The 26472-nt window shown below is 41.2% G+C and overlaps 2 protein-coding genes across 5 annotated transcripts in view; one reads left to right on the forward strand and one right to left on the reverse strand.

Moving 5' to 3' along the window:
• Positions 1-212: 212 nt before the first annotated feature.
• On the reverse strand, positions 213-3126 carry LOC110482711 (thymosin beta-12-like). Of its 2 annotated transcripts, XM_021552162.3 has the most exons (3): positions 2960-3126; positions 1964-2071; positions 213-538 (listed from the first exon to the last, which is right to left on the reverse strand). In XM_021552162.3, the coding sequence occupies exons 2-3, from the start codon at positions 2061-2063 to the stop codon at positions 501-503; spliced, it is 138 nt and encodes a 45-aa protein (XP_021407837.1). In that variant the 5' UTR covers positions 2064-2071; positions 2960-3126; the 3' UTR covers positions 213-500. The 2 variants fall into 2 exon arrangements, with proteins under 2 accessions (XP_021407837.1, XP_077642881.1); XM_077786755.1 differs by lacking the exon at positions 2960-3126 and having other exon boundaries at positions 1964-2132.
• A 10013-nt stretch (positions 3127-13139) lies between these two features.
• Positions 13140-26472, forward strand: part of FAM13B (family with sequence similarity 13 member B) — a 44417-nt gene continuing 31084 nt past the window's right edge. For all 3 annotated transcript variants that reach the window (XM_021552265.3, XM_021552267.3, XM_021552266.3), the window contains exons 1-4: positions 13140-13400; positions 23813-23979; positions 24932-25122; positions 25570-25782. In XM_021552265.3, coding sequence (XP_021407940.1) covers positions 24966-25122; positions 25570-25782 — 370 coding nt within the window. In that variant the 5' untranslated portion in view covers positions 13140-13400; positions 23813-23979; positions 24932-24965. The remainder of the gene's footprint in view (positions 13401-23812; positions 23980-24931; positions 25123-25569; positions 25783-26472) is intronic.

Below are 26472 nucleotides of genomic sequence, written 5' to 3' on the forward strand. Positions count from 1 at the left end.
CAGGAGGGTTCCTGTGGATTGGTGCCATCTAGGGCTCTGGGATTCTGCAGGATACAGGTGATGGAGAGGGGCTGTGTTCCAGCCATGGAGCCTGTGAGTGCCTGGGGTAACCCTGCCCAAACTCTTGAGCTGTTGTCGAAATGCAGAGGGGGAAGGATGTTAATAAGAGTTGCAGTGTAAGCTCGATTTCTGCAAGGCTCAAAGACAGTTGGTCAGAAGAAACCTGTTTATTGTGAGGTTTAGGAAAACAATTTCTATGCAAATTGTTGGTTTTTTTTTTTTATGGGGTTGATACAGAACTTGGAATTATAATTTTAAGAATACAAATACATAGTATCTTCTTCAACAAACACAAAACAAACTTCTTCAGTGAACATTAAATGAACAAATGCTTCCTAAAATAAATGGGCAACAAATATGGGGTGGGAGGGACAAAAATAAAACAACTCAGAAGGCAAAACCCCACTGAAGAAGCAGCAGTCACATCTTCAATTTTATGCTCAGGCTGTACTTTCACTTTGCTTTTCCTGTTCGATAGCTGGCAGAAAAACAGGAAACAAAAACACCATCAATGAACTTTACTGTTTATGAACAATGAACTTTGCCTTCCTATAGAGACAGACTGAGGGAGTTTTGGGGGTGTAAAGCCTGAAGAAGAGAAAGGTCTGGGGAGAACTTTAGAATCCCTTCTAGCACTTAAAGGAGCTACAAAAGAGCTGGAGGGGAACTTTGGACAAGGGCCTGGAGTGACAGAAAAACAGGGAATGGCTTTCACACTGACAGAAGGCAGGGTTAGATTAGATGTGAGAAAGAAATCCTTCCCTCTGAGAGTGGTGAGGCCCTGGCACAGGTTTCCCAGAGAAGCTGTGGCTGCCCCATCCCTGAAAATGTTCTAGGCCAGTTTGGAGGTCTTGGAGTAACCTGATCTAGTGACAGGTGTCCTTGGCCGTGGTGTGGGGTTGAAACAAGATGATCTTTAAAGTCCTTTCTAACCCAAACCATTCTGTGATTCAATGATAATGGTTTTGCAGGATACCAATTTCTATGGTCATACTCAAAGCCAGAGAATTAAATCCATAATTGGTTGTTTTGATTACCCTGAAAACGACAACTCATTCCCACATCTGCATAGCTAGAAGGCAGCAGGTCATGGTGTGCAAAGCCCCTCTTGTATTTACAGCTTTAGCATTGGCAAGGGTAATACCAGGTATACCAAGGGAAAACCAGGTATGTAACGTTGAAACTGTGCGTGTGCATGGCTATCAGCACACACATCCACGGTGATTAGCAATTCTTTTCTGAAGGAAACTGCTCACAAAATCTGCTCCAAATGCTCTTTTCATATCTGAAGCTGAACATCAATCACAGCTTTATCTGGCTGCCTGTGCACAGTGTGTAAGGGAGAAGAGCCTGCACGAGAAAAGCTCAGGGGTGCTTTTCTGAGGAAGACTGCCTGTTAGATGAGGATGATGGTGGCTTTGCTTGCAGCCTTATTCCCAGAGAAGGTGCCTGGAGGTTCTCCTGCCCAGGGCTGACAGCAGGTACCAGTGGGAGGCAGCAGCTCATCTGCCTGATAACACTAAATCCAGAGCCCAGCACCCTCTGGGGATGCTGCCTGGCCTGCCAGGGATGGGCAAAGGGTCCCCTGTGCCTGCAGAGGGGCTGGTAACAAGGTCATTACAAACAGATTGATCCTGTTACCAGCACCCAGTGGGAACACTGTCTTGCTTTCAGCAGAAGCAAGAGCAATCCCATCAGAAAGGGTTTTTCAGACAAAATGCACTGCTGGTTATAATTACTGATATCATTGGAAGCCCAGTATAGAGTCTTAGTATTATCCCCACTTAAAGTCAGGGATGAGTTTGAGCCTGTAATCCTGTGATTAGTATTCATTTTGCATATGAACTGCAATATGGATTATGTCCTTGCTACTCATACTTCAAATAGCCTCATAAGCACTTACTTTCTTTAGTGGGCAGTGGATTTTTCTCTCTGGTTTCTGTCTTCTTCAGCTTGGTCTTGTCAAATGTTTCAATTTCTGCAAAATCTGGTTTGTCGGACATGATGGGTCCTGACAAAGAAAGGGAAAACACACCCATGGCTTCATTAGCTAGTGCTGTGATACCAGCCATCTGCAAAGCATTTTCCCCTCAAGAGAAAAAATATGAAAATACCATAAAAATGTTTATTCAAAAACCTCCACAAACCTAACACTCAATCTGGGACCTTTCCCTGAGGCTTGGCTCTTTCAGAGCAGAAGAGGAAACACATAAATAGAATTTTCTCTAGATTTCTCAGATATAATTTCTAAAAATCATATTTTACACATGGCAACAAGAATAATCTGTAATAAAGAGACAATGATTAATTGCCAGTAATCCACAGTGCCCTCTGACATAAACATTACATTTTAAGAAATGCTGCTAACTGGAAAAATCTACAATAAACCCCAAATCCAACAGGAACAAAGAGATTCAAATATGATTTTCTTTTAATCAATAGGATTTGTCTTTCGTTCTGAGCCCCCTGTTCTGAGTACATCCATCCTCTGAGCTGCTGTGGACACTTGAGCATAACAATAGAGGACTGGTTCCCCCAGCCCTTTGTTTGCTCTTGCTCCATATCCCAGTCACAGCTCAATGGCTTTGATTATACTCTATTATAATAAAGAGAATTCCACAAAGCACACAAGCATTTCACCTGTCAAAACTTCCCTAATCCAATTCCTCCTTTTATTAAGAAATTCAAGTTAAAATCCAGCCTGGGCATTATTTCCCTTATTTCAGTGGAGTTTCCCATCAAGGCAATGCGTGGCCCGGAGATGGCTGATATAATGAAATTTTTTCCTTCCTGCAGAAAATCACATTTCATTGCTATCTGCACTGAGACAACAGAGTAAATATTCACAAGGAAAAAATGTTTTAAAAAATGAAAAGCTACTAAAACCACATGGCATTACCGTCTGGCTGCTCTCTCTTCAGCTGCTTGGTGGCTGTCTGAGGCAGTGTGAGTTGAAAAAGGTCAGGGTAATCCCTCCTCTTCTCTCCTCTCCTCTCCCCTCCTCCCCCCTCCCGAACCCATCGCTATTAATATTGATTAGTTTAGTGCTGGGATTGCTCAGCGTTTAGGGAAAGGACAGATTGCTCCTGCAGAAAGTGCATGAGGGAGGGAAATGGGAAAACTGGCATGGAAAACTGCCAAATCACATCTTGATTTTTCTTTTTTTCTGTTCTCTTCATTTACCATGACAATCACATTGAAGTTTCCCTTCCCACCATTTCCCAGTGCTGAAGTTTGGAGTAAGGTTGAGGTTTGGGAGTTGCTTCTGCCAGATTAGTTTTTTGAGGAGGGGATTGTAGGTGCATTCAGCAACACGCCTGGGGATCATCCCTGCCTGCCCAGGCTGGCAGAGGCACAAGCTTGGGGCTCTGGAGGGCTCTCAGCACAGCCATGGTGTGACTGCCATGACCAAGGGCCAAGTCTGAGATCAGCACAGCCCAGGCACCACAGTGACATCCAGGAATGTGTCCTGAAGGGATGCACAATGAATTTCTGCTTGTCCCTGTTTTGGTACCTGTTAACTTGCTGGTGCCTCCCACAGTTCTGGAAGCAGGGAGCAAAGGCCTGTGTGCATCCTTCTGGATACTGGTGTGGGTTTCCTCTTGTGTACCTTTCAGTGTCCCCACCTGAAATTCCTGTCTGGAACAGCAGTCAGAAGGGAGGCAATGAAGTTGAGATAAAATTAATTGTGCCCTAGGAGTACCTAGTTTTCTCTACTGACTGTAAGGCAGCTTGAGCAGTGAGCTCAGAGAGACAGAGATGTCTCTCAGCTGACTGAGAGCCCCTGGAAGGCCTGTGGATCTTTCTGTTGGCACCACAGGCTTAGGTAGAGTGGGTTTGAGTCTGATATGTGTGCATGGAGAAAATGGTTTTAATGTGCTTAAATTTGTCTGAAGGACCTCTTACAATGTTTGTTTAAACTAAAAACAATGAACAGGTTTGTGGTTGGACTTGATCTTAAAGGTTTCTCCCAGCCTATGGGATTTGTGCAGGCTGGCTCGGTTATCTCTGCATCTGCACTGACCACACCAAATCTCTGTGTGTGCACCATGTTTAATGTCAGGACTCGGTTCCTTTGCTTCCATCCCACATATCCAACCAATTGTCAGAAATAGAAAGCTGTGTTCCTGACTGAAACCCCCTGGGAAAAAGCAGGAAGGCAGCCACTGGGCGAATATTTGGTGTAAACCGAAGCTGAGATTTGGCACTGAAGAGCCTTTGTGTCTGTTTAAAGAGAGAGCATTAACCTCTTGTTCGGCTGGACACCAGATTTAGATCAGAAAAGACTTTAAAACATAATCTGAATGATTCATGAATCCAGGCAGCTAATGAGTTTCAGTTTTTTAAATATTTGTCCATTTTTAAAAATAACAATTATAATTCTGATTATGAAGAGAGACTAAAATTACAAAACCTCTTAAACTTCAAGAGTAGCACAAGTTCTCTCAGTTGCAGAGAGCAAAGTGTTCAGAACAGCAAAGCAGAAGAACCTCACTTTTGATTGTCTGTGTCCAGTCACAGGCTCTGCCCCCAGGATCCACAGCAGAGCTCAGGCTCTTCTAAACATGCTAAGACAGGGTGAGAATGCTTGTTTTCACCACCACTACCACTTTAATCGCCCAATTTATTGTCCAACCTAATACTTAAACAGTTTTGGTTAATTGTTTGGGTTTTTAGGCTGAAAATGACCAAGTTTTAATTGATATTGGGTTGGGTTTGTGAGGAAGTTGTGACAGTGTTGAGCCAAATAGCATCATGACGTGAACTTACATGTTCTCACTCTGCTGAAATCAGGAGATACTCATCTCCATAACAAACATCTTGACCATTGCATAAAGTGCCTGTCAAGTTTCTGTAGCTTGTAAATTCAGTGCTGTGGTCAAATACGGCTCATGTGGGATTCAAACCTCATGTTTATATACTCATGGCAGCACACACAGCTGGATGCAGTTTACATATGGAAAATTTGGAATTTGGCCTGAGGGCATTGCATACTTTGAGGTAAAGATGGGTAGGTAATATCTTACTCAAATGCCTTTTCCTTTCACTAGTAATGGAAATATTTTTGCTGTATGAGCAGCAAAGCTGTTCTTTGTTAGGCTTTTAATTGCAGGATTTCAGAGTCACTTTGTTCAGTAAAGGGAACATGGCATTTACCTGGCCTTGGGAAGACTGTGGTTGCAATGAAAACTTCAACTTTCTTCATGTTGCACAGAGGCAAAAGAATTAAGTGTATAGAAATGTGAAAAACCAGGAAGCCAGTGGAGCATGTAGACTATAGAATCTTTAGAGATGCTCTACACATGAAGCATATAAAGCTACACTGGTATGGCTGTGCCTGAAAAGCTGCCTTATACAATGGAAACTTTATTTTATTTCAATTTTCTGCCAAAAGTTGAAGGACTGAGTCAAACCTGCCAGGACTGACACTTCTGATACCAGTGAGTCACCTGCCATTGACAGCATTAAACCGTGCCTGGCAGCACAAGGCACCGAGTCTGTCAGACACCCACGGAGCAGCAGGAAAAACAAACACTTGCTCCCAGGATTCGGTAATAGGTGAGAGGAAACATTTAGAGGGAGCTCAAGTGAAGAGTCTGAAAAGTGAAGCTGGGAGGTTTGGACCCTGCTGCCACTTGACCTTTTCCCTTGGCTACTGTCACTTGGAAGAAGCGTGCCCAGCCTGTGCATATATACACATGTATGTATATATATACATATATATACATACATATATATATATATATATATATATATACATACACACACATACACATATATGGGGTGTAGCCTTTAGCGGGCTGGGGGATGCTGTGCTCGCGTTTGGCACAAGAGGTGCTCTGGAAATGCCAAGTTTCATAGAGACGAGGTGGGCAACTGCCAGAAGAAGGGGTTTCTTTCTCTTCAGTGCAGCAGTGGGAACCAAATGGTCTCTATTTCTCTGGGGAGCTGAGGGGGGACAAAGCACCCTAAGGCGAGTAGCTGGGTAGAGGAACAGACGCTCGAGCAGATCCATGTCTGTAGCTGAGCCAATAAGCTGACACAACTGATTTTATAATCACATTAGCGCTGTCTCGAAATAACACACCCACTCAAATATAACAGTGATTTCATTTTCAAAATGCTGTGGTATTTTGGGTGCTAAAGGTAGGGGATCAATTTGTCAAGGCTGAAATCTGGGCTGGAATCTGCACAGACCTAATTCCTGTAGGTCCCTGTGAGCACTGAGCACCTTCCAGGCAGGTAGCAGGATTGGATATCTTACGAGCTGTCCTAAGAAGGTTTCCCATCCTCAGGGGAATAGGAAAAAGAAAAGACTACAGCTTCACTGAAAGGGTTTTCTTAGTTCTCTTTGTGCCTTTTGTTCCATCTTGCTGCCAAAAAAAATATCCCTGTTTGGGAACGGAGACAGGTTCCCAGGCTAAGAGACAATGAATGCTGGGGGTGTAAGGAAGGCACTGATCCCTCTTTGGCAGACTCTGCTGTAATGCTGCACTGACAGTCAGTAAATACTCCACACTTGTCTTACACTGGACATTTTATCATTACCTAAGGTGTTTCATTTTCCTTATCAAGACCATTGAACCATGAGGGTAGACACATGCAGAAGATGAGGGGTGAGGAGAAGCAGTTTTAGATAGTCTTTCTCCTTGGGCTATTTTTTCCAACCCCATGTTTTCCAAATAGCTCAGGAGTTCAGACAAGTCTATAACAGAAGCCCTGTTGCAGCAAAGAGAAAAAGGAAAAAATATAAGCTAGTGGGAGTAGAAATTTCCTCTCTCTCTTTTTTCTTTTTTTATATTATAAAACTTGGTATGGGGGTGAATTTTTCAAAGTTTAACCAGATGGAGATTCTTGCAACAGAGCTTTCTCAAGAACTGACCAAAAAGCACGTCTTCCAGCACAAAGTACTTGGCTCTGGCCTGGCTCCTTCCAGCAAAATGTGTTGACCAGTGCATGAATTATTAAAGGAAAAAGTAGAATTAATACAGAATGTCCATACATAGGTTTCTCTCCCCAAAGCCAGGGTGGGGAATGAAGCATGTGATGTGTTAGTCACATTAGTGCTACAGAGCACATGACAGTTTGTGATGAATACTGGTCTAGAGACACAAGTTTAGTATGACTTTGTGACTTTGAGTCTTTAACGGTATTTTTTTTTTTTTATTTCCTTTCTGTCTCTGGACAGAAGCATCTCCTGCAAGCAGCAATTTAGGGAAGGAGCAAGACGGGGAAATATTGGATGAGTACTGGGAGTGTGCTCAAACATGCCTTTCTCAGTTTAGCCACTCCTGAGATTCTCCCTTTCTTTTCTTCACAGAGGAGAAACATTACCATTCAAATTGTGGCACCCACTGTGCAGCAAATAGATAACCAACATAATCCAGAAGACAGATCAAAAATCATAAAATCCAGAGGTATACTAACTTTATGTTAACTTCAGATTTTCCTTTTGTCCAGAGAAAAAAGGACAATAGGTGGGTCTGTTATTACAATCTGTGCTGGGGTAGCTCAGACATGAGGAATTCTTCATTCCTGGGACTCAGGGCTATGGATGTAGTTTTCAGGGGCACCTCACCAGAACTTTGTGATGCCACTCTCAATAGCCTGGGACTTGTGGTAGCTTGAGTGGTTTTATGTCTGGGGAGAAGATAAACCCTGAAGTTTTCCAGTTGCTTAAGGACACAAGGCTGCTGAAGCAAAGGAACAGAAAAGGCAGCTAAGTTATCTTTTCTAGCTGATTATTCTGAGCAATTTACAGAATAAAAACTTGTATATCATCATCTTTTCCAAAAATCATTTTCCAATTTTATAAGCTTGTTATACAGTGTAAGTCAAACACATAGGTATTACATGTTGTGTACAAGGTCAACAATTATGTAAGAAAATGGTAATAAATGAATTCCCCATCTGTTAACTTCTGCATTTTCCATGAAAGCTGCAAGTACTTTATGTTAGACACTGTTTTTCTTTTTAAAATGTGAAAAAGAGAATAAAGAAAGATGATACTGTTTACCTATCTTGGCATCTGAAGTGAACATCACTTTCTTCAGAATCTGAGCAAACTAGAACATTTTTAATGAGTACCTTTATGGATTTTTTTCCTTGCAATTGTATGTAAAGTGCCAAAATCAGTTGGATTAAAGCTCTGTCTTCATCCTTGGGTTAACCTGAGCTCTGTCAAAGTGACTCCTCTGGAGTTAGTGTACCTTGAGTATGAGTGACCACACCATGAAATAACATGGGAGCAGCAGAGAGTGATTGTGTTGGCAGCTGACAAATTGTGGTAACAGGAACTGTAGCCTTTCCTCAACCCAAGGTAAAAGCACCACAGCAGCTTCAGCACAGATTCCACGTGAGTGCAAAGACTGGGAATTCAACAGCCATGGGGACACACAAGCTTTAATTTGAGTTAACTTTATCCTTGGGGCACGAGTGTGTATGTCCACAGCCCAAGCTGGTGAATGCAGAGGAAAGCAAATAGGAAGTAAAAAATGCAAGTGTGCAGTACTGCAATTTTCTCTTGCCTGGTGCATATGTTGAGTGATTTTCCCCTTTGGATGAATACTAGCTTGCACAAAATTCAAATAACTCAGCTGTCTACAGATGGGGGGTGGGGAGGAGTGTGGGAAGGGGAACAGACGGAAGGAAATGGAATTGAGAAGACTGAATTAACCTTTCGATGTCTTGAATTTCAAGGAGGGAAGAATTATCTCTTGTTAAGTCTGCAACCATGCAATTAAAATATGAACAAGCCTTAAAAGACATATTTGACCCATATTCCTAGATTTCTGCTTTAAAGACAGATCTTCTAAAACCAAGATTCAGATCCAAAAAATGTTCAGGGGCGGGGGAAAAAACCTCATGCTGTAAATGTTTATTTTAATCACAGAACTCTAGTAGAAAAATGAGTAAAAATGTCTGACATTTATGCAGAACATGTGCCTTTGATACTGAATTCAGTTTTTAAGAAATCCTTACATATGTGTCTAGTAATGGCTGACAGTCTTTGAAATGATGAATGGTTTTCTCTTGGCTGGAGTTTGAGTTTCTATAAAATAGATTCTTTAACCTGTTTGCTTGAGTGTTGTGAAACCTCATTTTTTAATACAGGGCAAAGCTTTAAAAATTAACTTTGATTCTTAGGTACCTTTTTGGACACCATGAATTAGAACAACTGAATACTTGCTGATATGAGAGTTATGGATGTTCAGCAAGGCCAAGTGCCATGTGTTCGGCATCCTGAAACACGATGTTTGTTGGAAAATGCTACAATGCTGGAGAAGAATAAAGTAAAGGCTCAGCTTGGGGACATGTCTGTTTGTGGATGAAATATGCAGGAAAGGAAAGCGTTTTGCAGAGCATCCAGTTGGAAAGGGTTTGCTAATTCTTCCTTGGTGTTAAAATGACTCGTCAATATTTTTTGCAAGATATGAATAGGATCCACTTAAAGCAAAAATTGAGCAATTCCAAGTTCAGAAGAATGTATCAAATAATTTGTAGGTGAACAATTAAACCCAAAAGCAAACACTTTGCTGACATACAGGTAATTTTCAGGAAAAACTGTTTGGCATATAATACACAGGTATTACAACAGATAGTGTCTTGTTTTGCTACGTGTCAGATTCCCATTTCCTCCTAGTAATAACCTAATATGAAGGTAAGGAATTGCATGGCAGGCTATCAACCTTCCAAGGATTCTATGGCTTTGCAAAGCTGATTTAACTTCTGGAGTATTTTAGCTCAGTTTTTACTAAGCCTTGTACAACAGCAAGCACAGTTGGGATAAGGATATTTTCCTTTCAGTTTCTTCAATTTCTGATGAGGTGTAATGCAGGGCTCTTGCTGGAAGTAGACTTAACTGGAAGCTAAATTCTTCAGAGAATATTTATTCTCAAACTATACTAGATCATGATGGGAACTGGGATACATGAAGGAAACATGGCTCCAGCTCTTCTGTGACACATATAGGCACTAGTAATTTGTGCTTATGAATAGCTTTTCCTGAAAACAGGGGAAATACACTAGCAATTATTTCAGATCTACTGAGTTACTTTGTAAGCACTTAGCAGTCAATCTCTGCAAGGACTTGTAAGAAAACACACTGAGCTGCAGAAATAGCTCCCCATTCATGGTGTGGCTCTGGACATGGATTTACTGATGAAACAGGGATGCCACGGCACTCTGGCTCTTCAGTCCCAAGAGCCAGATGCTGACCACTTGTACCTGCCAAGCTCCTGGAGCTGTGCAGCAGCTGGGCAATGAGCCTCATTAGCCTCACACTGGGGCTGTGTCACTGTACAGGGAGTGCAGCGTCACACCTCCTGACATGGGGTGACAGTGCTGTGTCACATGGCAGGACAGCAGCCCTGCCCTGCTCTGAATGTGCCCTGCGTTTGGAGTGGGAAATGAGGCTCTGGAAGCTCCACAGCCTGCACAGCACCAGAGGGGGAGGAATATGAAATGCTGTCTTCATAATTCAGGTGTGCCTGAGACAGTGGAAAATGCAGTGGGAATAGCTAATGGACATTGCTCTATTGTGATGTTTAGGAGTGATCTGAGAGGCAGATGCTTTCAACAGCTGAATTTTGGGGATATAACCATGCAGCCACTCATTAAGTTGTTGCCTCTTTTCTCTATTTACTATCTTAGAAAATATGGGTAAAGCACCAGACAGAGGCTAAGATGGTGAAAAGTCTCAAGGGAAATTCTTACAAAGAGCAGATTAGCTCACGACATTTGTTCAGCTCAGAGATGAAGAGACAGAGGGGGGCTCTCATCACACCCTGCAGCTTCCCTTAAAGGCAAGGGGAGATGCTGATCTTCTCTTCAATGACCAGTCACAGAACCTGAGAAAATGGAATGAAGTTGTGTCAGGGAAAGTTCAGGCTAGACATAAGGAAAAGATTTTCACCGAGAGGGTGGTTGGCCACTGAAACAGACTCCTCAGGGAATTGGTCACAGCGCCAAGCCTGCCAGAGTTCAGGGAGCATCTGGACAATGCTCTTAGTCACATGGTTTAGCTTTAGACAGCCCTGTGAGGAGCAGAGAGTTGGACTCTATCCTTATGGGCCCCTTCCAACTTGAGATATTCTATGACTCTGTGACTCCTGGGTTGTCCACAACCTTTCAAGTAGACAGCAAGAACACAAAGTGAGCAGAAAAGCCTAAAATGGCAGCCTGGGACTGCATATGTCTGCCCCCTGCAAGGAGCTTTGGAAGCCTTTGAAAGGAGGTAGGATAAGCTGGCAATGAAATGGTGTGTTCAGAGCCAGTTCAGAGGAGAGGAACCACTGCCTTGGACTCAAAACCAGCTTCAGAGGAGAGAAACCACTGCCTTGGACTCAAAACCAGCAAAGAGGTGCTGTGCAGTGCCTGCCTCTGCTGCCTGTCTCCTCTCACCGTGTGTGCTTTCTGTGTCAGGTTTCTTGCAGTTTTATTTCTGTCAACTGGCCAATGGATCTGCTGAAGAGCCAGCTGGAGTCCGCTCTCCCCCATGTTTCATCAACAAAATTGCCAGCTTGTTCTGATTCAGTATCTTTATTGTTGTTGATGAGGCTAAATGAATCAGAAAGAACACGGCTATGTATACAAAATACAAATTCAGAAACCTCATCCTGATGCGAGGAAATTTTATTAGAGGTTCAAATGGAGAAGTCTGCTGTGGAAACAGACAGAGAGCACACACAGACCTCCTGAAAGGCCATTTCCCCCAACCCTACACGTTTTATTTGGTTTGTGTGCTACCTCCTAATGACACCAAGGCTTCCAGCAGGAAAAGAGAGTTTTTGATCTGATTAAACCCATGTTAATTTACTGTGGGGTTGTGACTCTCCCATCTTTGGATTCTAAATGCAAAACCTTTTAACGAGTCATATAAATGTATATCAAGATAAAATTCAGAATCCATGCCGGAAAACCTGAAAAAAATCCTCCCAGGTATTGAAAATACTGAGGTTTCAATTAATCCCATACTGCTTGTATAATTTTTTCCCCCTTTCATATACTCTTTGTCAGTTTTTCATGGGAGAAAAAAAAGCTTTTCCTGAGAGGATTTTTACTAACTAAATCCAAGTTTCCTTAAATGCCTTATGAAACCCACCACCTATGGCTGCTGGCACTGCATGACAGAAAAAGCTGTTGTAGTTTCAGCGTGGCATGTGGGAACCACAGACTGCCAGGCACTGGTTTTAACACTTCGGGTGTAAGCTTGCATCTCCTCTCTAACTTATGCTCACTCACTTTAAGGGTGCTAAATTTTGTGTTTCAAAATGCATTAGCTCTTTGTCAAAGGGCACTTCATTACTTCTGGCATGCTTAACATTTGGGAAATGTTTGGCAGTGATTGCTCTTGATGCTTCAATTCAGAAGATTTACAGGAAATATTTTAATATGGTTATGAGAAAAGCAAAACTGGAATCAATTATGCCAGAAAGGAGTTCTGAGGTCGTTAAATCCAACTTATGTCAACCAGGCCATGGCATTGAGTGTCCGGGTTTCTCTTGAACAGCTCCAGGGATGGGGACACCAGCACCTCCCTGGGCAGACAGTTCCAATGTCCTATCATTCTTTCTGTGAAGAAATTTCTCCTGTGTCCAACCAAAGCCAGCAGGGTACGAGCCTGCCTGGTGCCACTACTGGCCGTGGTCACTCTCTGGGATGAAAGGAGAATCTTAACCTGCAGCAGAGGAGGTTTAGGTCGGACAGGAGAAGGAATTTCTTCACAGAACGGGTGATCGGACATTGGAATGGGCTGTCCAGGGAGGTGTTTAAGGAAACACCGGACGTGGCCCTCAGTGCCCTAGTGTGGTGGACGCAGTGATGCTCGGTCCAAGGCTGGGCTCGATGAGCTCAGAGATCTTCCCCAAGCTATTTGATTCTGTGACTCGGAGCCGGCACAGGGCGGTGCGAGCCAGAACATGAGGAAAGCGTTAGTTTCGGGGCGACCCCGGCCCCGGCCCGCTCCCCTCAGGGCGCGGGTCCCGCCCGCCCTCAGCGCCCGCCCCGCCCCGCGGCACGTGACCGCCGGGGGGAGGCGGGCGGGGGGCGCGCGCTCTGCACCTGTCAGTCAGCGCGTCACTTCCGCCCGTCGCCGCCGCTGCCGTCGGGGACCCCCCGCTCGCGGCTCGGAGCTCGGAGCGGCTGTGAGGGCACGGACGGCGTCGGCTCCGGCAGCGCGGCGGCCGCGGCACACGGCGCGGGCAGCGGCCGGCGGAGGAGGGCTGCGAGGACAGCGGAGCGGCGAGGAGAGGCCCGCGCCGGCTCCCGGGGGTAGGAAGAGGCGGAGGAACCTGCTGGTGGTGCTGAGGACGGCGGGGAGGGCGAGTCACCCGGCAACGGTGAGGGGCGCGGGGCGCATGCGCGGGGGTCCCCGCTCGGTGTCGCTTCAGGAACCTTCTGGCAGCGGCCCGAGCGGGGCGCGGGAACTGCTCGCGGGAACTGCTCGCGGGAACTGCTCGCGGGAGCTGCTCGCGGGAGCTGCTCGCGGGAACTGCTCCCGGGAACTGCTCGCGGGAGCTGCTCCCGGGAACTGCTCGCGGGAGCTGCTCCCGGGAACTGCTCCCGGGAACTGCTCCCGGGAGCTGCTCCGGCCCGGCGCCCGCCGGAGCTGTCCGGGGCCGGCAGCGTCTCCCGGGCTGTGCCGGGGCACCGCGCAGGCAGCGCGGACACCCGGCTCCTCCGGGAGCTGCGCGCCCAGGCTGCGCCCTCCTCCCGCCGAGCAGCCCTGCCAGCGGCCTTGGCGCGCTGACAGCAGCAGCCCCGCGGCTCCCTGACAGCCAGCTTGGTCCCAAAGTTGGAAGAAGGGCAGTCACTAAATCGCCTGTGGTCACGAAAGCAGCGCTGGCATTAAGAAGGCTGGGTCATCTGAACGCCCCAGCCTGTGACCAAATGTATTTTCCGAAGGGTTTGCTGCTGTGGGTTTCCATTGTTATGGAGTCTCCTCAGGGATTTGCGTGGAAATGTTTCTTGCTATCAAAAAGTAGCTTTAGCATGAGATGTCCCGGTGTTGGGCTGCTCCTTCAATTCCTTCAAGGTTTGGAAAAATACAACAAAACCCCAAAACAAAAAACCTGCCATCACATACTGCAACGCCAGCTTTTAATGTGCAGCTCTTTTATTCTCAACTTCCTTGGTCTGGCTGCATTTTGAGAAATTTTTACAAAATTTCTTACTGCTGCCAGGCTCAAGATGGGGAAAAGAGGTAACAGATGAAGAAAGAAAATACCACGTAATAACTCTTGCATGTTAAAAAGGAAAAAAAAAAAGAAAGTGAATACTTAAAAAACTACACAGTTGTTTATTTTTTCATGGACATGTGTTCCTGAATGTCCTCAGGGATGGAATTGTTAGTTTGTGAATTTAGAACAAATTGTTAAACTGGATTAGCATTCGGGTTTGAAGTTTTCCTGTCTTCCATGCAGTTTAATCTGCAGCATAAAAAGAAAAGAAAGCTGATTTGTTGGTTTATATTATAAGCAGTTTAACTATTTCATTTGTTTTCTTTTTTTTTTTACTGCTCATTACTAGTCAATTGCTTTATGTGTTCTTTGTTGCGTAGACTTGAAGATGTTTAGAATCTGTTTTAATGTTCTTTGTCTGTATTTTATACATTGTTTGGCTCCATAGGGATTCTTTCCTTGTCTCAACTATGTAACAATAAGGAATTAAATACCTCAGTGTTTTGAAAGCATCAGACTGGAAATTTACAGTATTGTTTTAGAAAAATCAATCAAGTAGAGTGTCCCATGGTTACATTTAAGGAAGCCGGCTCGGAGGGGCTCCTGGTAGCTTTTATTGTGTGCAGATTTTGACATGAACAACATGTCAAAACATCTGAGTTTGGCAAATGATAGTTTTTATCTGCTCTATGTTAGTTTGGGCACTTCATTTTTGTGTTGCTTGGAACACTGGAGGATCTTCTCACACTCATTAGAAGACTTAATGTAACATTTGTCATGTGTGGCTCATACCCTGAGAACCTGTGCAAGCAGTGAAGCATTTTTGCTTTCTAATGTACATAATGGCATATTTGCAAAAGCAGGCGAGGCTGAAGAAATATTCTGTGTGTTTGGAACAGACATCAGAAAGTTTTGAGTCCCTTCTTGCTGTGTGGGAAGGCTTTATGGGGTAGAGTTTTTTCCTTTTCTGATACTCAGCCTTTAGATTACTTGTCAAATGTTACAGCTGAGCAGTGATGCCCTTTCCAGAGCTCACTGGAAATGAGAAAAACCTGCCAAGTCTGAGGTGGTTTTTTTAGTTTGGATTTTTTATTTTTTTTTTGTGTGGTGGTTCCCTTTTTTTCCCATCCCCCACAAAAGAAGCTGTAGCTACATGGAAGAGGAAGTGATGTTGGTAAGAGAATGCTTCAAGTTTTCTTCTAATTCCGTGCATAGCACCAGGTTAATCTGACTGCCATATTAGTACACAAAAATCCAGTGGCCATTTAGGTGGGAGTGAATTAACTACGTGCAGAGCAGGTCATCATTTGCATCTGAAGGATGAAGGATGGCAAACTTTTTAAAACTTTTTTCCTTGCATTGCAGGCCTAGTTGTATATATATTGGTCATTTCAGACGTGAGGACTGTTATTTAAGAACTGAAAAATAACACTTTATCCAAAACATATGAGGAGGAGATACAGAAGTGAAGGAATATTAAATCTTCTTTGAAGGGCTATGGAAGAGGGAGGCTGTTACTTGTCATGCAGTTTGTAAAGTGATGCCTCTATCAGTTTTTCAGCAGAGGAGCTCTATGTCTCTTGTCAAAATTGGATTTAGGCAGAGAATACAAGAATTTTCCATTGCTCCCTGGAAAGTTAGTATAATTGAGCAATTCAGTCATGATGACTATTACTTTCTGTAAGGTGAGAGATTTTACCTGCAAAAAGTTTGACAATGACTAGCTGTCTCAAGGTTTGGTAAATTCAAATTTATCTTCACAGTTTGTATTGGCTTGATAGCCAGCTCTTCAGATTTGTAGAAGTTCAGTCAGTTCAAGTGAATTCTGTGGATTATTGCACCCTAAAACATAGTATATTTGTTACTGCATCTTCTACCAGGCTTTTTTTTTCTGTAGAGCTAATTTGTTTTGAAGTCTTAAAAACATAGTTTAGAAGGTCAAAACCTGTTATGTTTGCAACATATGGGTGGAGTCGTTTGCTACAAGAAATGGGTGATATTTTGCAGACCCATATTCTGATAAGTGAAAATAGTTCTTTTGTGATACTAATAGTTCTACTCTTGTGGTCTTTCCCCTGTGAATGTATGAAATCCTTTATATTTGTCTTAAAAAAAAAAGAAAAATATGCCATATGAGCTTAAGATACAGATAGGGCTATATGTTTGTGCTCGAACAGCTTGTAACAAAGACTGTAGTTGCAGAGGCTTTTTTCTATAGTGGGGTTTAAATGGTTTTTATTTTCTTCACTGTTTGGACATTTCTAAGGACATTTGGGTGGGGCATCTGCTGGATCTGAGCCCTGTATCTGGTGGGAACCCTGCACTGATTGTCCAGGTTCCAGTGCTGCTGGCAGCTCTCCTCATGTGTCTCTTCTGTTCAGTGTTCCCTGCAGTGTGTTAGGATTAAAATTTGTGCTCAGCTGTGTAGGATAATAATACATGGACAAAACTGAAAAGGTGAGAGCTGGAATCTTATGAATGTCGTTCTTTCTTCCTTTATATCCTTTTTAAAGTCTGTATGTTTGAAAGGTTTTCTCCCCTTTCTGTTGAACTTTACATTTAATGAAATCTTTTGTTGTCTTGGCACTCTAGAAATATAATCAGGTTAGTTAATTTTAGTTTGCAATGTTACTCTTAACCTTATGATTTCAGGTGATTTCTTCAAATTTAGTCATAATCAAATTTTGATGGGAGACCTCAGTACCAGACTTTTTTTTTTTTTTTTTTCCTCCCTTTCCCCATCTCTTGAAATTCAGAGAATCATTGCTGCGGCATTGAACTCTTCATTGAATTGTCTTGTCTTTCTCCTGCAGTGGGGGTGCTGAGTCTGTCCTTTATTTTGGTGGCACGTGCTCAAGGTTCTGACAGAGGCAGTGTTTCAATAGCAAAGGGGCTGTGAACCATTTTGTGATCTGCTGAGTTGCAGTGTGTATTTCTGGTTACCTGTTTGGGAGGGGAGGAACAAACTGATGATAAATGTATGTAATAGGATAACTTATGTATAATGAATTAAATGCATTATATATTTATAGTTTGCTTTTTTGGTGTCTCTGAGATAGCTTGACTTCTGTTCCAAAGTCTGTTTTAGCAGCAATGACAATTGTTGAACTGCTTTGGTTTTATAACGTGAAGCTTGCAAGTTGCATAGTTTTGCTGATAATTTCTTCCTGTCTGTTACTTTACTGGACTTTTATAATGCCATTGCACCAAAGTTCTGCATTATCTGATGCAGGGGCAGTGAGATGTGTGTGGTTGGTGGAGTAGAGCTTTGCATTGGGGGGTGGCGAGTAGGATGAATATAATTAGCTGTTACACAAGATACAAAAGCCTTTTTATTTATTAACTACTGTTGTTAAGAGTGTGATGGGATCTGTGTGAGCAGGAAGTTTCTTTAGAATTCTGCACATGTGCACTGGCAGCAGCATATGAGAGCAAATCTGGCAGTGTGTGGTGGTGGGTGTGAGGCCCTGAGCAAACATCTACTTTTTCTGGTATAGCTGATGGTTTTATTTTCTTGCTACTGTAGCTGGAGGACTATAAGTAGCTGTAATGCTGTTAAAAAGCCTTTGGATTTTATCTAGTCAGTGAATAGAAAACATTATTTTTGCTTATCGAAACCAGCTAACATTTTGATGATCTCTCAGCTTTGTTCTTTAAAAGTGTAGAATTTTTTTTAGGCTTAAATCAGTCACTGTAGTGGAGGTTTTTCTAATAGATAGGCTCTGTCTTTTGTGAAGGTCTGTGAACGATGGGCTTTTTCACGGACAGTGTGATCAGGTTCTGTCAGCTGAAACTGTAGACTAAACTTTAATGACAGGAAAAGAAATACTAATCAATATTATGGCTTCATGGCTTGTAAATAAAAAAAGCCAACAAAAAATTCCATTAGTTTTAGTTATATCTCTTCCAGAGGAGTTTTCATGAGGTGTTTTGTTTCTTTTTTGCATGGAAACAACATAAAGGCTTAATTTAAATTTTTCTAATTTGTAAATTAGAGGGCTTGCTGCCACATTCCCAGGGAACAAAAATTGCATTAGAATTGCATTCCACTAACTCTTATGTTGTATTTTTTGTGTTTCTACGTGCTGTGTCAGTAAAACCAGTATTTTGTCAGTTGAGTGGTTTTTGAGACTATCTTAGAAATGCTGGTGGCAAACGATGGAGAATTTCTGCTTAGTAGCAATGAGGTTTAGTGTGTGTGTGAATGCACATGTGAAGGCATACACAGGCAAACAGTTCATTAATTAGAGCTGGTGTTCATGCTTCTGCTGACTCCTTTTGTGATTGTGTGCAAAACTGCAGTGAGCTGCTTTTCTTCTGGTTCCTACTTAACCAGAAAGCAAACAGGGCACTGAAGAGTTGGGAACCATCATGAGAAACGAAGGGAGCAGGAAAGTCACATCTGCTTGAGAAGATACTTATTGTAACATGGATTCCTTCAACACTGCAAGTTAAATTTTGTAGTTATACCTAATTTAAAGCATGCCTTAATGGGGATGGGGATTGTGTTCTTAATAAGACCAGCTTATTAAATTTAAAATAATAACTGAGCCCAATTGTCTGATTTGCCAGTCTAGACTTGTGACTAAAATACCTAAAATACCTCTTGATAGCTGATTTCACTCAGTCAAAAAGAGGAAATCTTGCTTTAAGAGTGTATTTTAAGACTATTTAATAGTCTATTTTAATCTTGCTGGTTTAAAAACTTTTATTTTAAATAATTATTGTTTTGACTACTAAAATGTATTAATGAGTACTTAAATGTGATTATTCTTTTTACGTGGAGGATGTTCTGTGTCTGTTAAAGCACTCACACATCTCTGCATGTCTTTTACTGTACTCTTGAGACAAATTTGTCCTTTTCTGTGTCCTGGCTTTGTGGTAGAGTTCTGTTTGTGGGGTTTATTTCAGTTTGTCTTTTGTATAAATTTACTCCAAGCCACATCCCCTTCCCAGCCTGGCCATCTTTTCAGTTTTGTCTGGATTATTTCAAACAAGCAAAATACTCTGTTTTCACTTGTTAGCTGAACAAAAGCTGAAAATCGGATGAGGAAAAGCTCTTTTGCCCAAAACCAGTTCATCCATTGGGAATGCTCACAGTAATTTGAGTATACAAATGGCATAAAAATCAGTCAGTTTTAATTGTTACAGTTCTGACATAACGTTACAAAACATTGATTTCCTTTTAGCTCAACAAAACTTAAGAATAAGGTCACGAGTGCTGGTTGCTGTTTTTTGGAGACAGAAATCGATGTAGCTCAGCAGCTGCCGAGTGGCTCTGGGTGAGCTGGGGCACGGAGGTTTCCCAGGGAAGGTTCTTGCTCCTGCCCTCGCCTGGCAGCTGCCTCTGGGTGATGTCATGAGGAGAGTTCCTGTGATTCCAGCTCAGAATCTGGGTCCTAAGTTTTGGCCATCATTTAGAAATTATTCTTAGAAAATCTGTTTAAAATTGGATCACTTTGAATTTAGCCAAAAAATCAATTCTTTATTTGGATTTAAGAGTATGTTTGCTGTAGGCATCCAGGGGGGACATCACAGGTTTTGTCTAGCTGGAAGTCATACAAGTAAACATAATACATTATTTTTTTATTCAAATATAGAAGAAGAAATCAAACATTTTGGGATGCTAATGTTTTTTGTGGCATTTTATTTTTAAACAATTTTTGCAGACAAAGAGCATTGATCTCTTTGTACTGCAGGATGTGTATGTGATCTGTTAGGACCCAGTTTGCAGGAATGTGATGGTTCACAGGGTCACAGCACTGCAGGCTGAAAAAGCCAAAAAAGTTGAGGTGTGTGTTTCCTGGGAAGCTGGGACAGGCCATTTTGTTGATATTTTTCCCTACTAAAAATCTTAGTTAGTTTTTACTTTTATGTATTTAAAAAAACATATTCACTGGTGATATTTGCTAATGCCACAAAATAATATATTAAAAACAAAAGAGCAAAACAGCAGTCAGTGTTAGCTTTGGGTTTGTTTCAGAGACAATATGAATTTCTTGCTACATAAAATGAGCAAATAAAATAATTGCTTAAATAGTTGAGACTTGTGGCAGACATTCTACATGCAGAATTAATGTTTTCATTCCTATGGCACAGTTTCAGCTTGCAGCCTTTCTTTGTTTATTTTTACTTGTTGCTTCATTCCTTTGTTTTATGAAAAGGTGGTGGAACCCTGAGGACTTTAATTTAAAATGATGCCCATATATTATTTGTACTTCAGTCATGAGTGTAAAAGCTGAATTAAATGTAAGTCTAAATTTTCATGTGTATCCCTCAAATATTAACAGTTAGCCATGTATTCTGTGGGTTTTTTTGTGGCATTTCATGTGTGGGTGTGAATACTTCTCAAGTTGCCAGGATAAGTGAATGCTATTATGATGGCAAAATGAAGCTTATGGTGCTGTTTTCCCAGCAGACTCTATGAAGAACTTGCCTTAATAAAAAAAAAGCAAAGCAAAAATTTTTAAATAATGCCAGAGAGCACTGAAATCCACAATACAAAACAAAACTCTGTGTTTTACCCTCATTTAAGATGTTGGGCTCAACATGTTGCAAAGGACATAGTAAGTTTTCTTCAGTCTCTTGTACAATTGTGGTGTAATATGTGGTTATAATAAGGTGTATTTTTACTTTCCTGCATTGTTTTGTAGAGCATGATTTTAGCTTAAGGATGTTTTTAAATGTTTGTAGTAACAAGGAGGGAAGTAGATTGAAAAAAATGCAACCAGAATGTTTATAATTAAACTCAAGCTAGGTAGTTTTCTTCTGTGGGTTTTTTTTTTAGTTGCTATTTTTTCTTTTTTGTCTTTTTCTTGATAGAACTTGTGAAGCATTTTGGTAATGAAATTATGAGGAGAAGTGTGTGCTCAAAAAGGATCAGGATAATGGGGGCAAAAGTAGAAAGAGTTGACTGAGTGTTTTAACTCCTGTTTCCTGAGTTGTTTGACTGGGGCAAAAAAAAAAAAAAGTATTAAAAAAACTCCACAGCATTGCTTAGAATTTGTACAAGACTCTGGAAATAATCCTGAAGGTTACATGTCCTGTCCTAGATCCCATGTGTGTCTGCAGTGACGTGCTGCACTTCCTGAGTCAAGGGAGGACAAGTGGGAAAGCTTCTGATACATATAAAAAGTGAAGATAAAATGTTTAATTATTAACAGTTTTTTACGATGTTGGAAATAGCAGGAAATAAAGCTTGCTGAAAGTTGAATAACTTTCAGAATTTCTAGCTCTTTCTAGATTTGCTAAATGTCAGATTAGTTGTATCACAACCTGTGAAGATAACAAAGCCTGAACTAAAAGGGAAAAGATTGAAATGCTCTGAAAATAAATTGTTGTGTATAATGATATATTGAAATGTGTGTAAAAGTGTGTGTGTGTCCGAGAGGGTGAAAATGAGGCTTTCATTTATTTTTCTAGGTGATAATAAGCCATATAAAACATCCTTCAAAGTATAAACCTGGGTTGTAAATCCAGTTTTGCTCTAACAATGAGACAACCAGGCTGTTTCAGCTTCATTTTTATGTTGCCAAGCCAGTTAAAATAGAAGTCTGTATTTTTTTTTCTTTTTTTCATGCCTCTTGAATGAAATTAATATTCAGGCAGCCTGTTCATCTGCTGCACCTGGCAAAAGTGGCTGAGCTTTCATGTCAGTGAACTAAGCACAAAGGTGCCTCTGCTGAGAAAGCTGGGCTGCAAGATTGTTCATTTAGTGTGGAATTATAAAGAAGTGGTTACTATAATTTGGTCTTTTATTAGGTGATGTTTGTTTTGAAGGTTTGTTTCTTGGTTTTAGCAAGTCAGCCTGAAGCATTGTGGCAGATCCATCAAAGGTTTTCTCCCATCTGCCCTTAACCCCACTGCTGGCCAATGTGAGATTTTTCTGGTTCATTGTGGACAAGCTGACTTTGGTACAGCTTGAGAAAATACTGTGCAACTTCATATTTTAAAATTTGCTATATTGGGATTGATTGAAATCTACTTACGTGCAAAGACTATGTTGACTTTCATTTAAAATACCAGAACAGTAAGAAAAACAGCTGTACACGGCCTCCATAAATTGTAGGGGGGGAGTCATGAATTGCAACTGCTTCATCGTTGGAATCTAGTAGGAGGATCTTTTAGTAACCAAGAATTTGCAATAACAGATTTGAATGTGATAGGGTAAAAAAACCAAAAAAAACCCCATTGACTAGAATATTACCCTTCATTTTCTGTTGTCAGCTCACCTGGATCTTAGACCAGGATTCACTTGTGTGAGATTTAACAGATTTACAACCTGTGTGTAATACAAGGCAATAGGCAGTTAAACACTTTTAAGGCTGAAATATTTTTTCCTCTAGGTCTCAATGCAAGAAAATGCTGAGGAGGTGGAAGCAGTCTTATGTAGAGCTTATGGCCAACTCCCTTAGCACATGGAGGCAGTTTTGGGAGGGTTGGGAGCAGGAAAACTGCTTTATCAAACTACTGAGAGTATTCTGGCCCCTGTTGTGATAGGCTAATGAATGGTCTGGCATTTTGGTACTGAAACCAGAGGGCTTGGTCGTCAGTAATTTGCAAGTGAAGATAAAGTTTATTTGTCATGATGTGGAACAGAAGCTGGTGTGGGAGAGCAAAGGAAGGTACTTGTCTCCAGGCTGTCATATCAATCTCCAGTTATGAAACAAAAGGTTTCAGTGAATTTTTTGAAGCTGTGGAAAGCCTCTTTATGATCTAGTTTTGGTGATGAATGTTGTGGTTATGTGTATGTCACAAGCTTGTTTTGCTCAGTCACAGTTGCTTGAGTTTATTTAAAACCGGTACCTTGGACTGATTCTGGGTATTACATTGGCTCCACTGTGCCATGAAGCTGCAATTTAAACTTCTAATACCACAGAAAATCATAAAGGCAATTTACTGTGGTTTGTAGCTATTTTGAGAGCTAAGAACATGAAAAATGTCCAGATAATCTGGATTCTAAATAAAAGGTGGCAAAAACGTGGGTGGTTCTATGGAATCTGACATGGGGGAAGTTGCTTCCTGTATCCAGACCTGATGATCACTTGGACTTTGAACTGGCAGTTAGGATATGTAGTCAACTTCCTGGAAAATATGATCAGTACCATCAAAAACTGATTGATGGTAAACGTTCCTTAGTTAGGATTTTGGTTTGGGTCTTGCTGTTTAAAGATGTTGTATTAGACCAGTGCCTGAAAGCCTTCTAAAAATTTCATAGCCATTAAATATTTTAGTATGGTAGGTACTTTAAAACACTCTGTGTAACCTACTTAGCCCTCCTTGATTCTTTGGAAGAGGATTGAATGAGTCTGCAAATTATTTCATAATTGTTAAGACTTAGATGTCCCATGCTAACTTTAACTTCAGATTTGGTTAACTCATAAGTGAAAAGAAGGATTTGCTGTTTGGGGGGGCTCTCTCATAAGCTGTGCTAATGTGGTCTGTATGCTTTCTTGTTCAGAACAAGAAACTGATGATTTGACAAGAATTCCTCTAACCTGATGTTTGGATTCCTGACTGAGTTTAAAACTGTTGAAAACTTTATGATCTAATAATATTTTCCTTATTTTCAGATTAACTGCTGAAGTACTGATCGAGTTCTGCTATTCTTCAATGAGGAACTACAGGCTGATCTTTTGCCATAATCTTAAACAACCATAAATGACAAAAGAATGCTTGGTCAGTGAGGGCAGCTGGCGCAGAAAGCGTTTTTCAAACTCGGCTGTTTAAGTACTCTGAGGTGGGTTTCTTAACTTCTTTTGCTGGGGGGAAAAAAAAAAGCAAGTGTGAATTTCAGAATGTCTAATCTATTAGAATTTACCTCTTGGTAAACAGAGAACTTTAGTTTGGTTGCAGTGCTTTGACTAACAGCATATACTTCGTGTTCTGTGTGCCAGCTTCTGTCAAAGTGACTGCTTGCATTTAAGCAAGTATGTTTTCTTTTTATTATTTAATTTGAAAGGCCAGTTTTTTCTTTGCTAGAAGAAATATTTTGGTTTTGACAGGATTACAGCCTGACTTACACTGCTCTTTGTTATCTATCTAGATCCTTTATCAAGCAAAGACTTGCAAGTGAAGCTTGAGCTTCTGCATGATAGAATGGTATCACTGAACATCTAGAAACTAGCTTTGGGGGTTTTCTGTTCAGTAAAAATTTTAATTTGATGCAGGCATTGAAAGCTTTATTATGTACACCAGAAAATGCCAAGTATATTTTAAAATTATTACAGTGCAGTTGAATATCACAAAATACTTAATCATTTCATATAATTGAAACTTGGGCTTTTGGTTTGGTGTCATCCACTAGTTTCATTTCCTGTTGAGAGGCTTTTGTATTGAGTTCTGAAAGCCTGGCAACTAAATACTGTCAGAAAAAGTACTGAGGAATCTACCAAAATACTTTGGAATTTAATTAGAATTGTGGTAACTAGAATTTTCTGCATTTTTCTTGCTGCTATATGTGTTCTTCTCAGTCCTCTGTTGAGGCTTGGACAGAACACATCCGGGATAGTAATTTATTGAGTTAACTGTGTTTGGAGTCATTACAGAACTGTCCATTAAAGCAGTGAACGGATGGAGACAGACTAGAGAGTATTTGCATTAGGAAATTAAAACACTTTGCATCACAGATTAATGCTTTCAAAAACATACATTGAAGTAGGTCTTTTGCTTTTAATTTTTCCTATTGACAGAAAAGACAGCTTTGATTTTTGGCTGCAAAAAGATATGAGGAAGAGCTCCTCCCCTTCCTTGAGTAACTGCAACTCTGTTCTTGCTAACAAAATATTTGGAATTCCACTTGATGAGCTGCAGCAAGAAGGGCAACCAGACAATGAGGTTCCATTCATAGTCCGCCATGTCGTGGACTATATTGAGGAACATGGTATGTATCACCTTGCTGTATTTAAAATAATATATTTCACTGTTATTCTTATAGAATAGATTGTGGGGTTTGAAGAGTACTTGTTTTCTGAAGTTAATTATTCAGATGAATGCAATTTGGTTGATTTGGGCTACTTCCTTTCTTTGCTCCTTCTGTTATGTGTATCACTGTTTTCTAGCCAACAGTAATGTAGTCAGCTCTGCAGGGCACCTCATAGGAAATGCTGTGGTTTAGGTACTGCTAACATTTCCCTTGTTATTTTATTGTTACTGGGCACAAAATGTGTGTGTTGGGAAGAGAACTGCTGGAAGTCGTGCAAAACTGTTACCCAGAAAATGTTTCAGTCAGTATGGGAATTGTGCATAGCTGATTATCAGTATTTTTTCTGATATATTTGTCCATACCAGAGCTAAAAGTTTATTTCTGCAATTTTTTTTTCTGACTCAGGGGGTCTGGAACAAGAAGGACTTTTCCAAGTCAATGGGAATGCTGAGACAGTGGAGTGGCTCCGGCAACGATATGATAATGGAGAAGATGTGGACCTGGTTAAAGAAGCGGATGTACCCTCAGCTATTAGCCTTCTTAGATTTTTTCTTCAAGAACTTCCAGAGCCAGTTATTCCAGGCAGTTTGCACATACATTTGATGCAACTTTCTCAAGGTAATAACTCTTTTTGATTCAGTGTTTTTATTTTATGATTTTAAGAGTAAAACCCAGTATTGAATTGAGATTTTTAGTGCCACTAAGGTGTCTTTGGTGCTCTGTGTAATAATAGTGATAGTACTGCTGTGCACTTTGGTTGCAATGTTACCTGTCAGGATTGGAAATGGGACTGAAGTATATTCACTTGGTGTGACTGCAGAATTCCCTTCTATGACTGTAAAATCTAGTGTAAAAGTTGTTTTTTTCCTCCCATCTTTGAATAGATCACTGTGGATATGTTTACGTATGGATTGTTTCTAGCATGCAAGTCCCCATTTAGTTCCCTTTTGTTAAATATATAGAGAAACTTCACTTAAACTTGCAGCTTATTGTCTTTACTGTCTTTTTTAAAGTTATCTGTAACAAGGAAATCAAACCACAGAAACACTTAAACAGTGTTTTCAGATGCTAAAATGAGACTTCTGATTTTCTCTAATTGGGTTTTGCCTGTCTGATAGACATATCTCAGTTTTCAGAATTACATCATCAGCTGCATTTGAGGCAGAGGAATTGCTTAAAGACCCGCAGAAGGTGGTAGTAATTGTTGACCCACGTGTTAGTGCTGGTTTTCTCCCTCTTCAGCAGTTCTTCCGTATCATTAGGTCAGGCTTAGTCCTCAGGATACCTTCATTACACAGCAAGGTGTGG

Source organism: Lonchura striata, chromosome 15 (genome assembly GCF_046129695.1).
Source record: "Lonchura striata isolate bLonStr1 chromosome 15, bLonStr1.mat, whole genome shotgun sequence".
Lineage (NCBI taxonomy): Eukaryota > Metazoa > Chordata > Aves > Passeriformes > Estrildidae > Lonchura > Lonchura striata.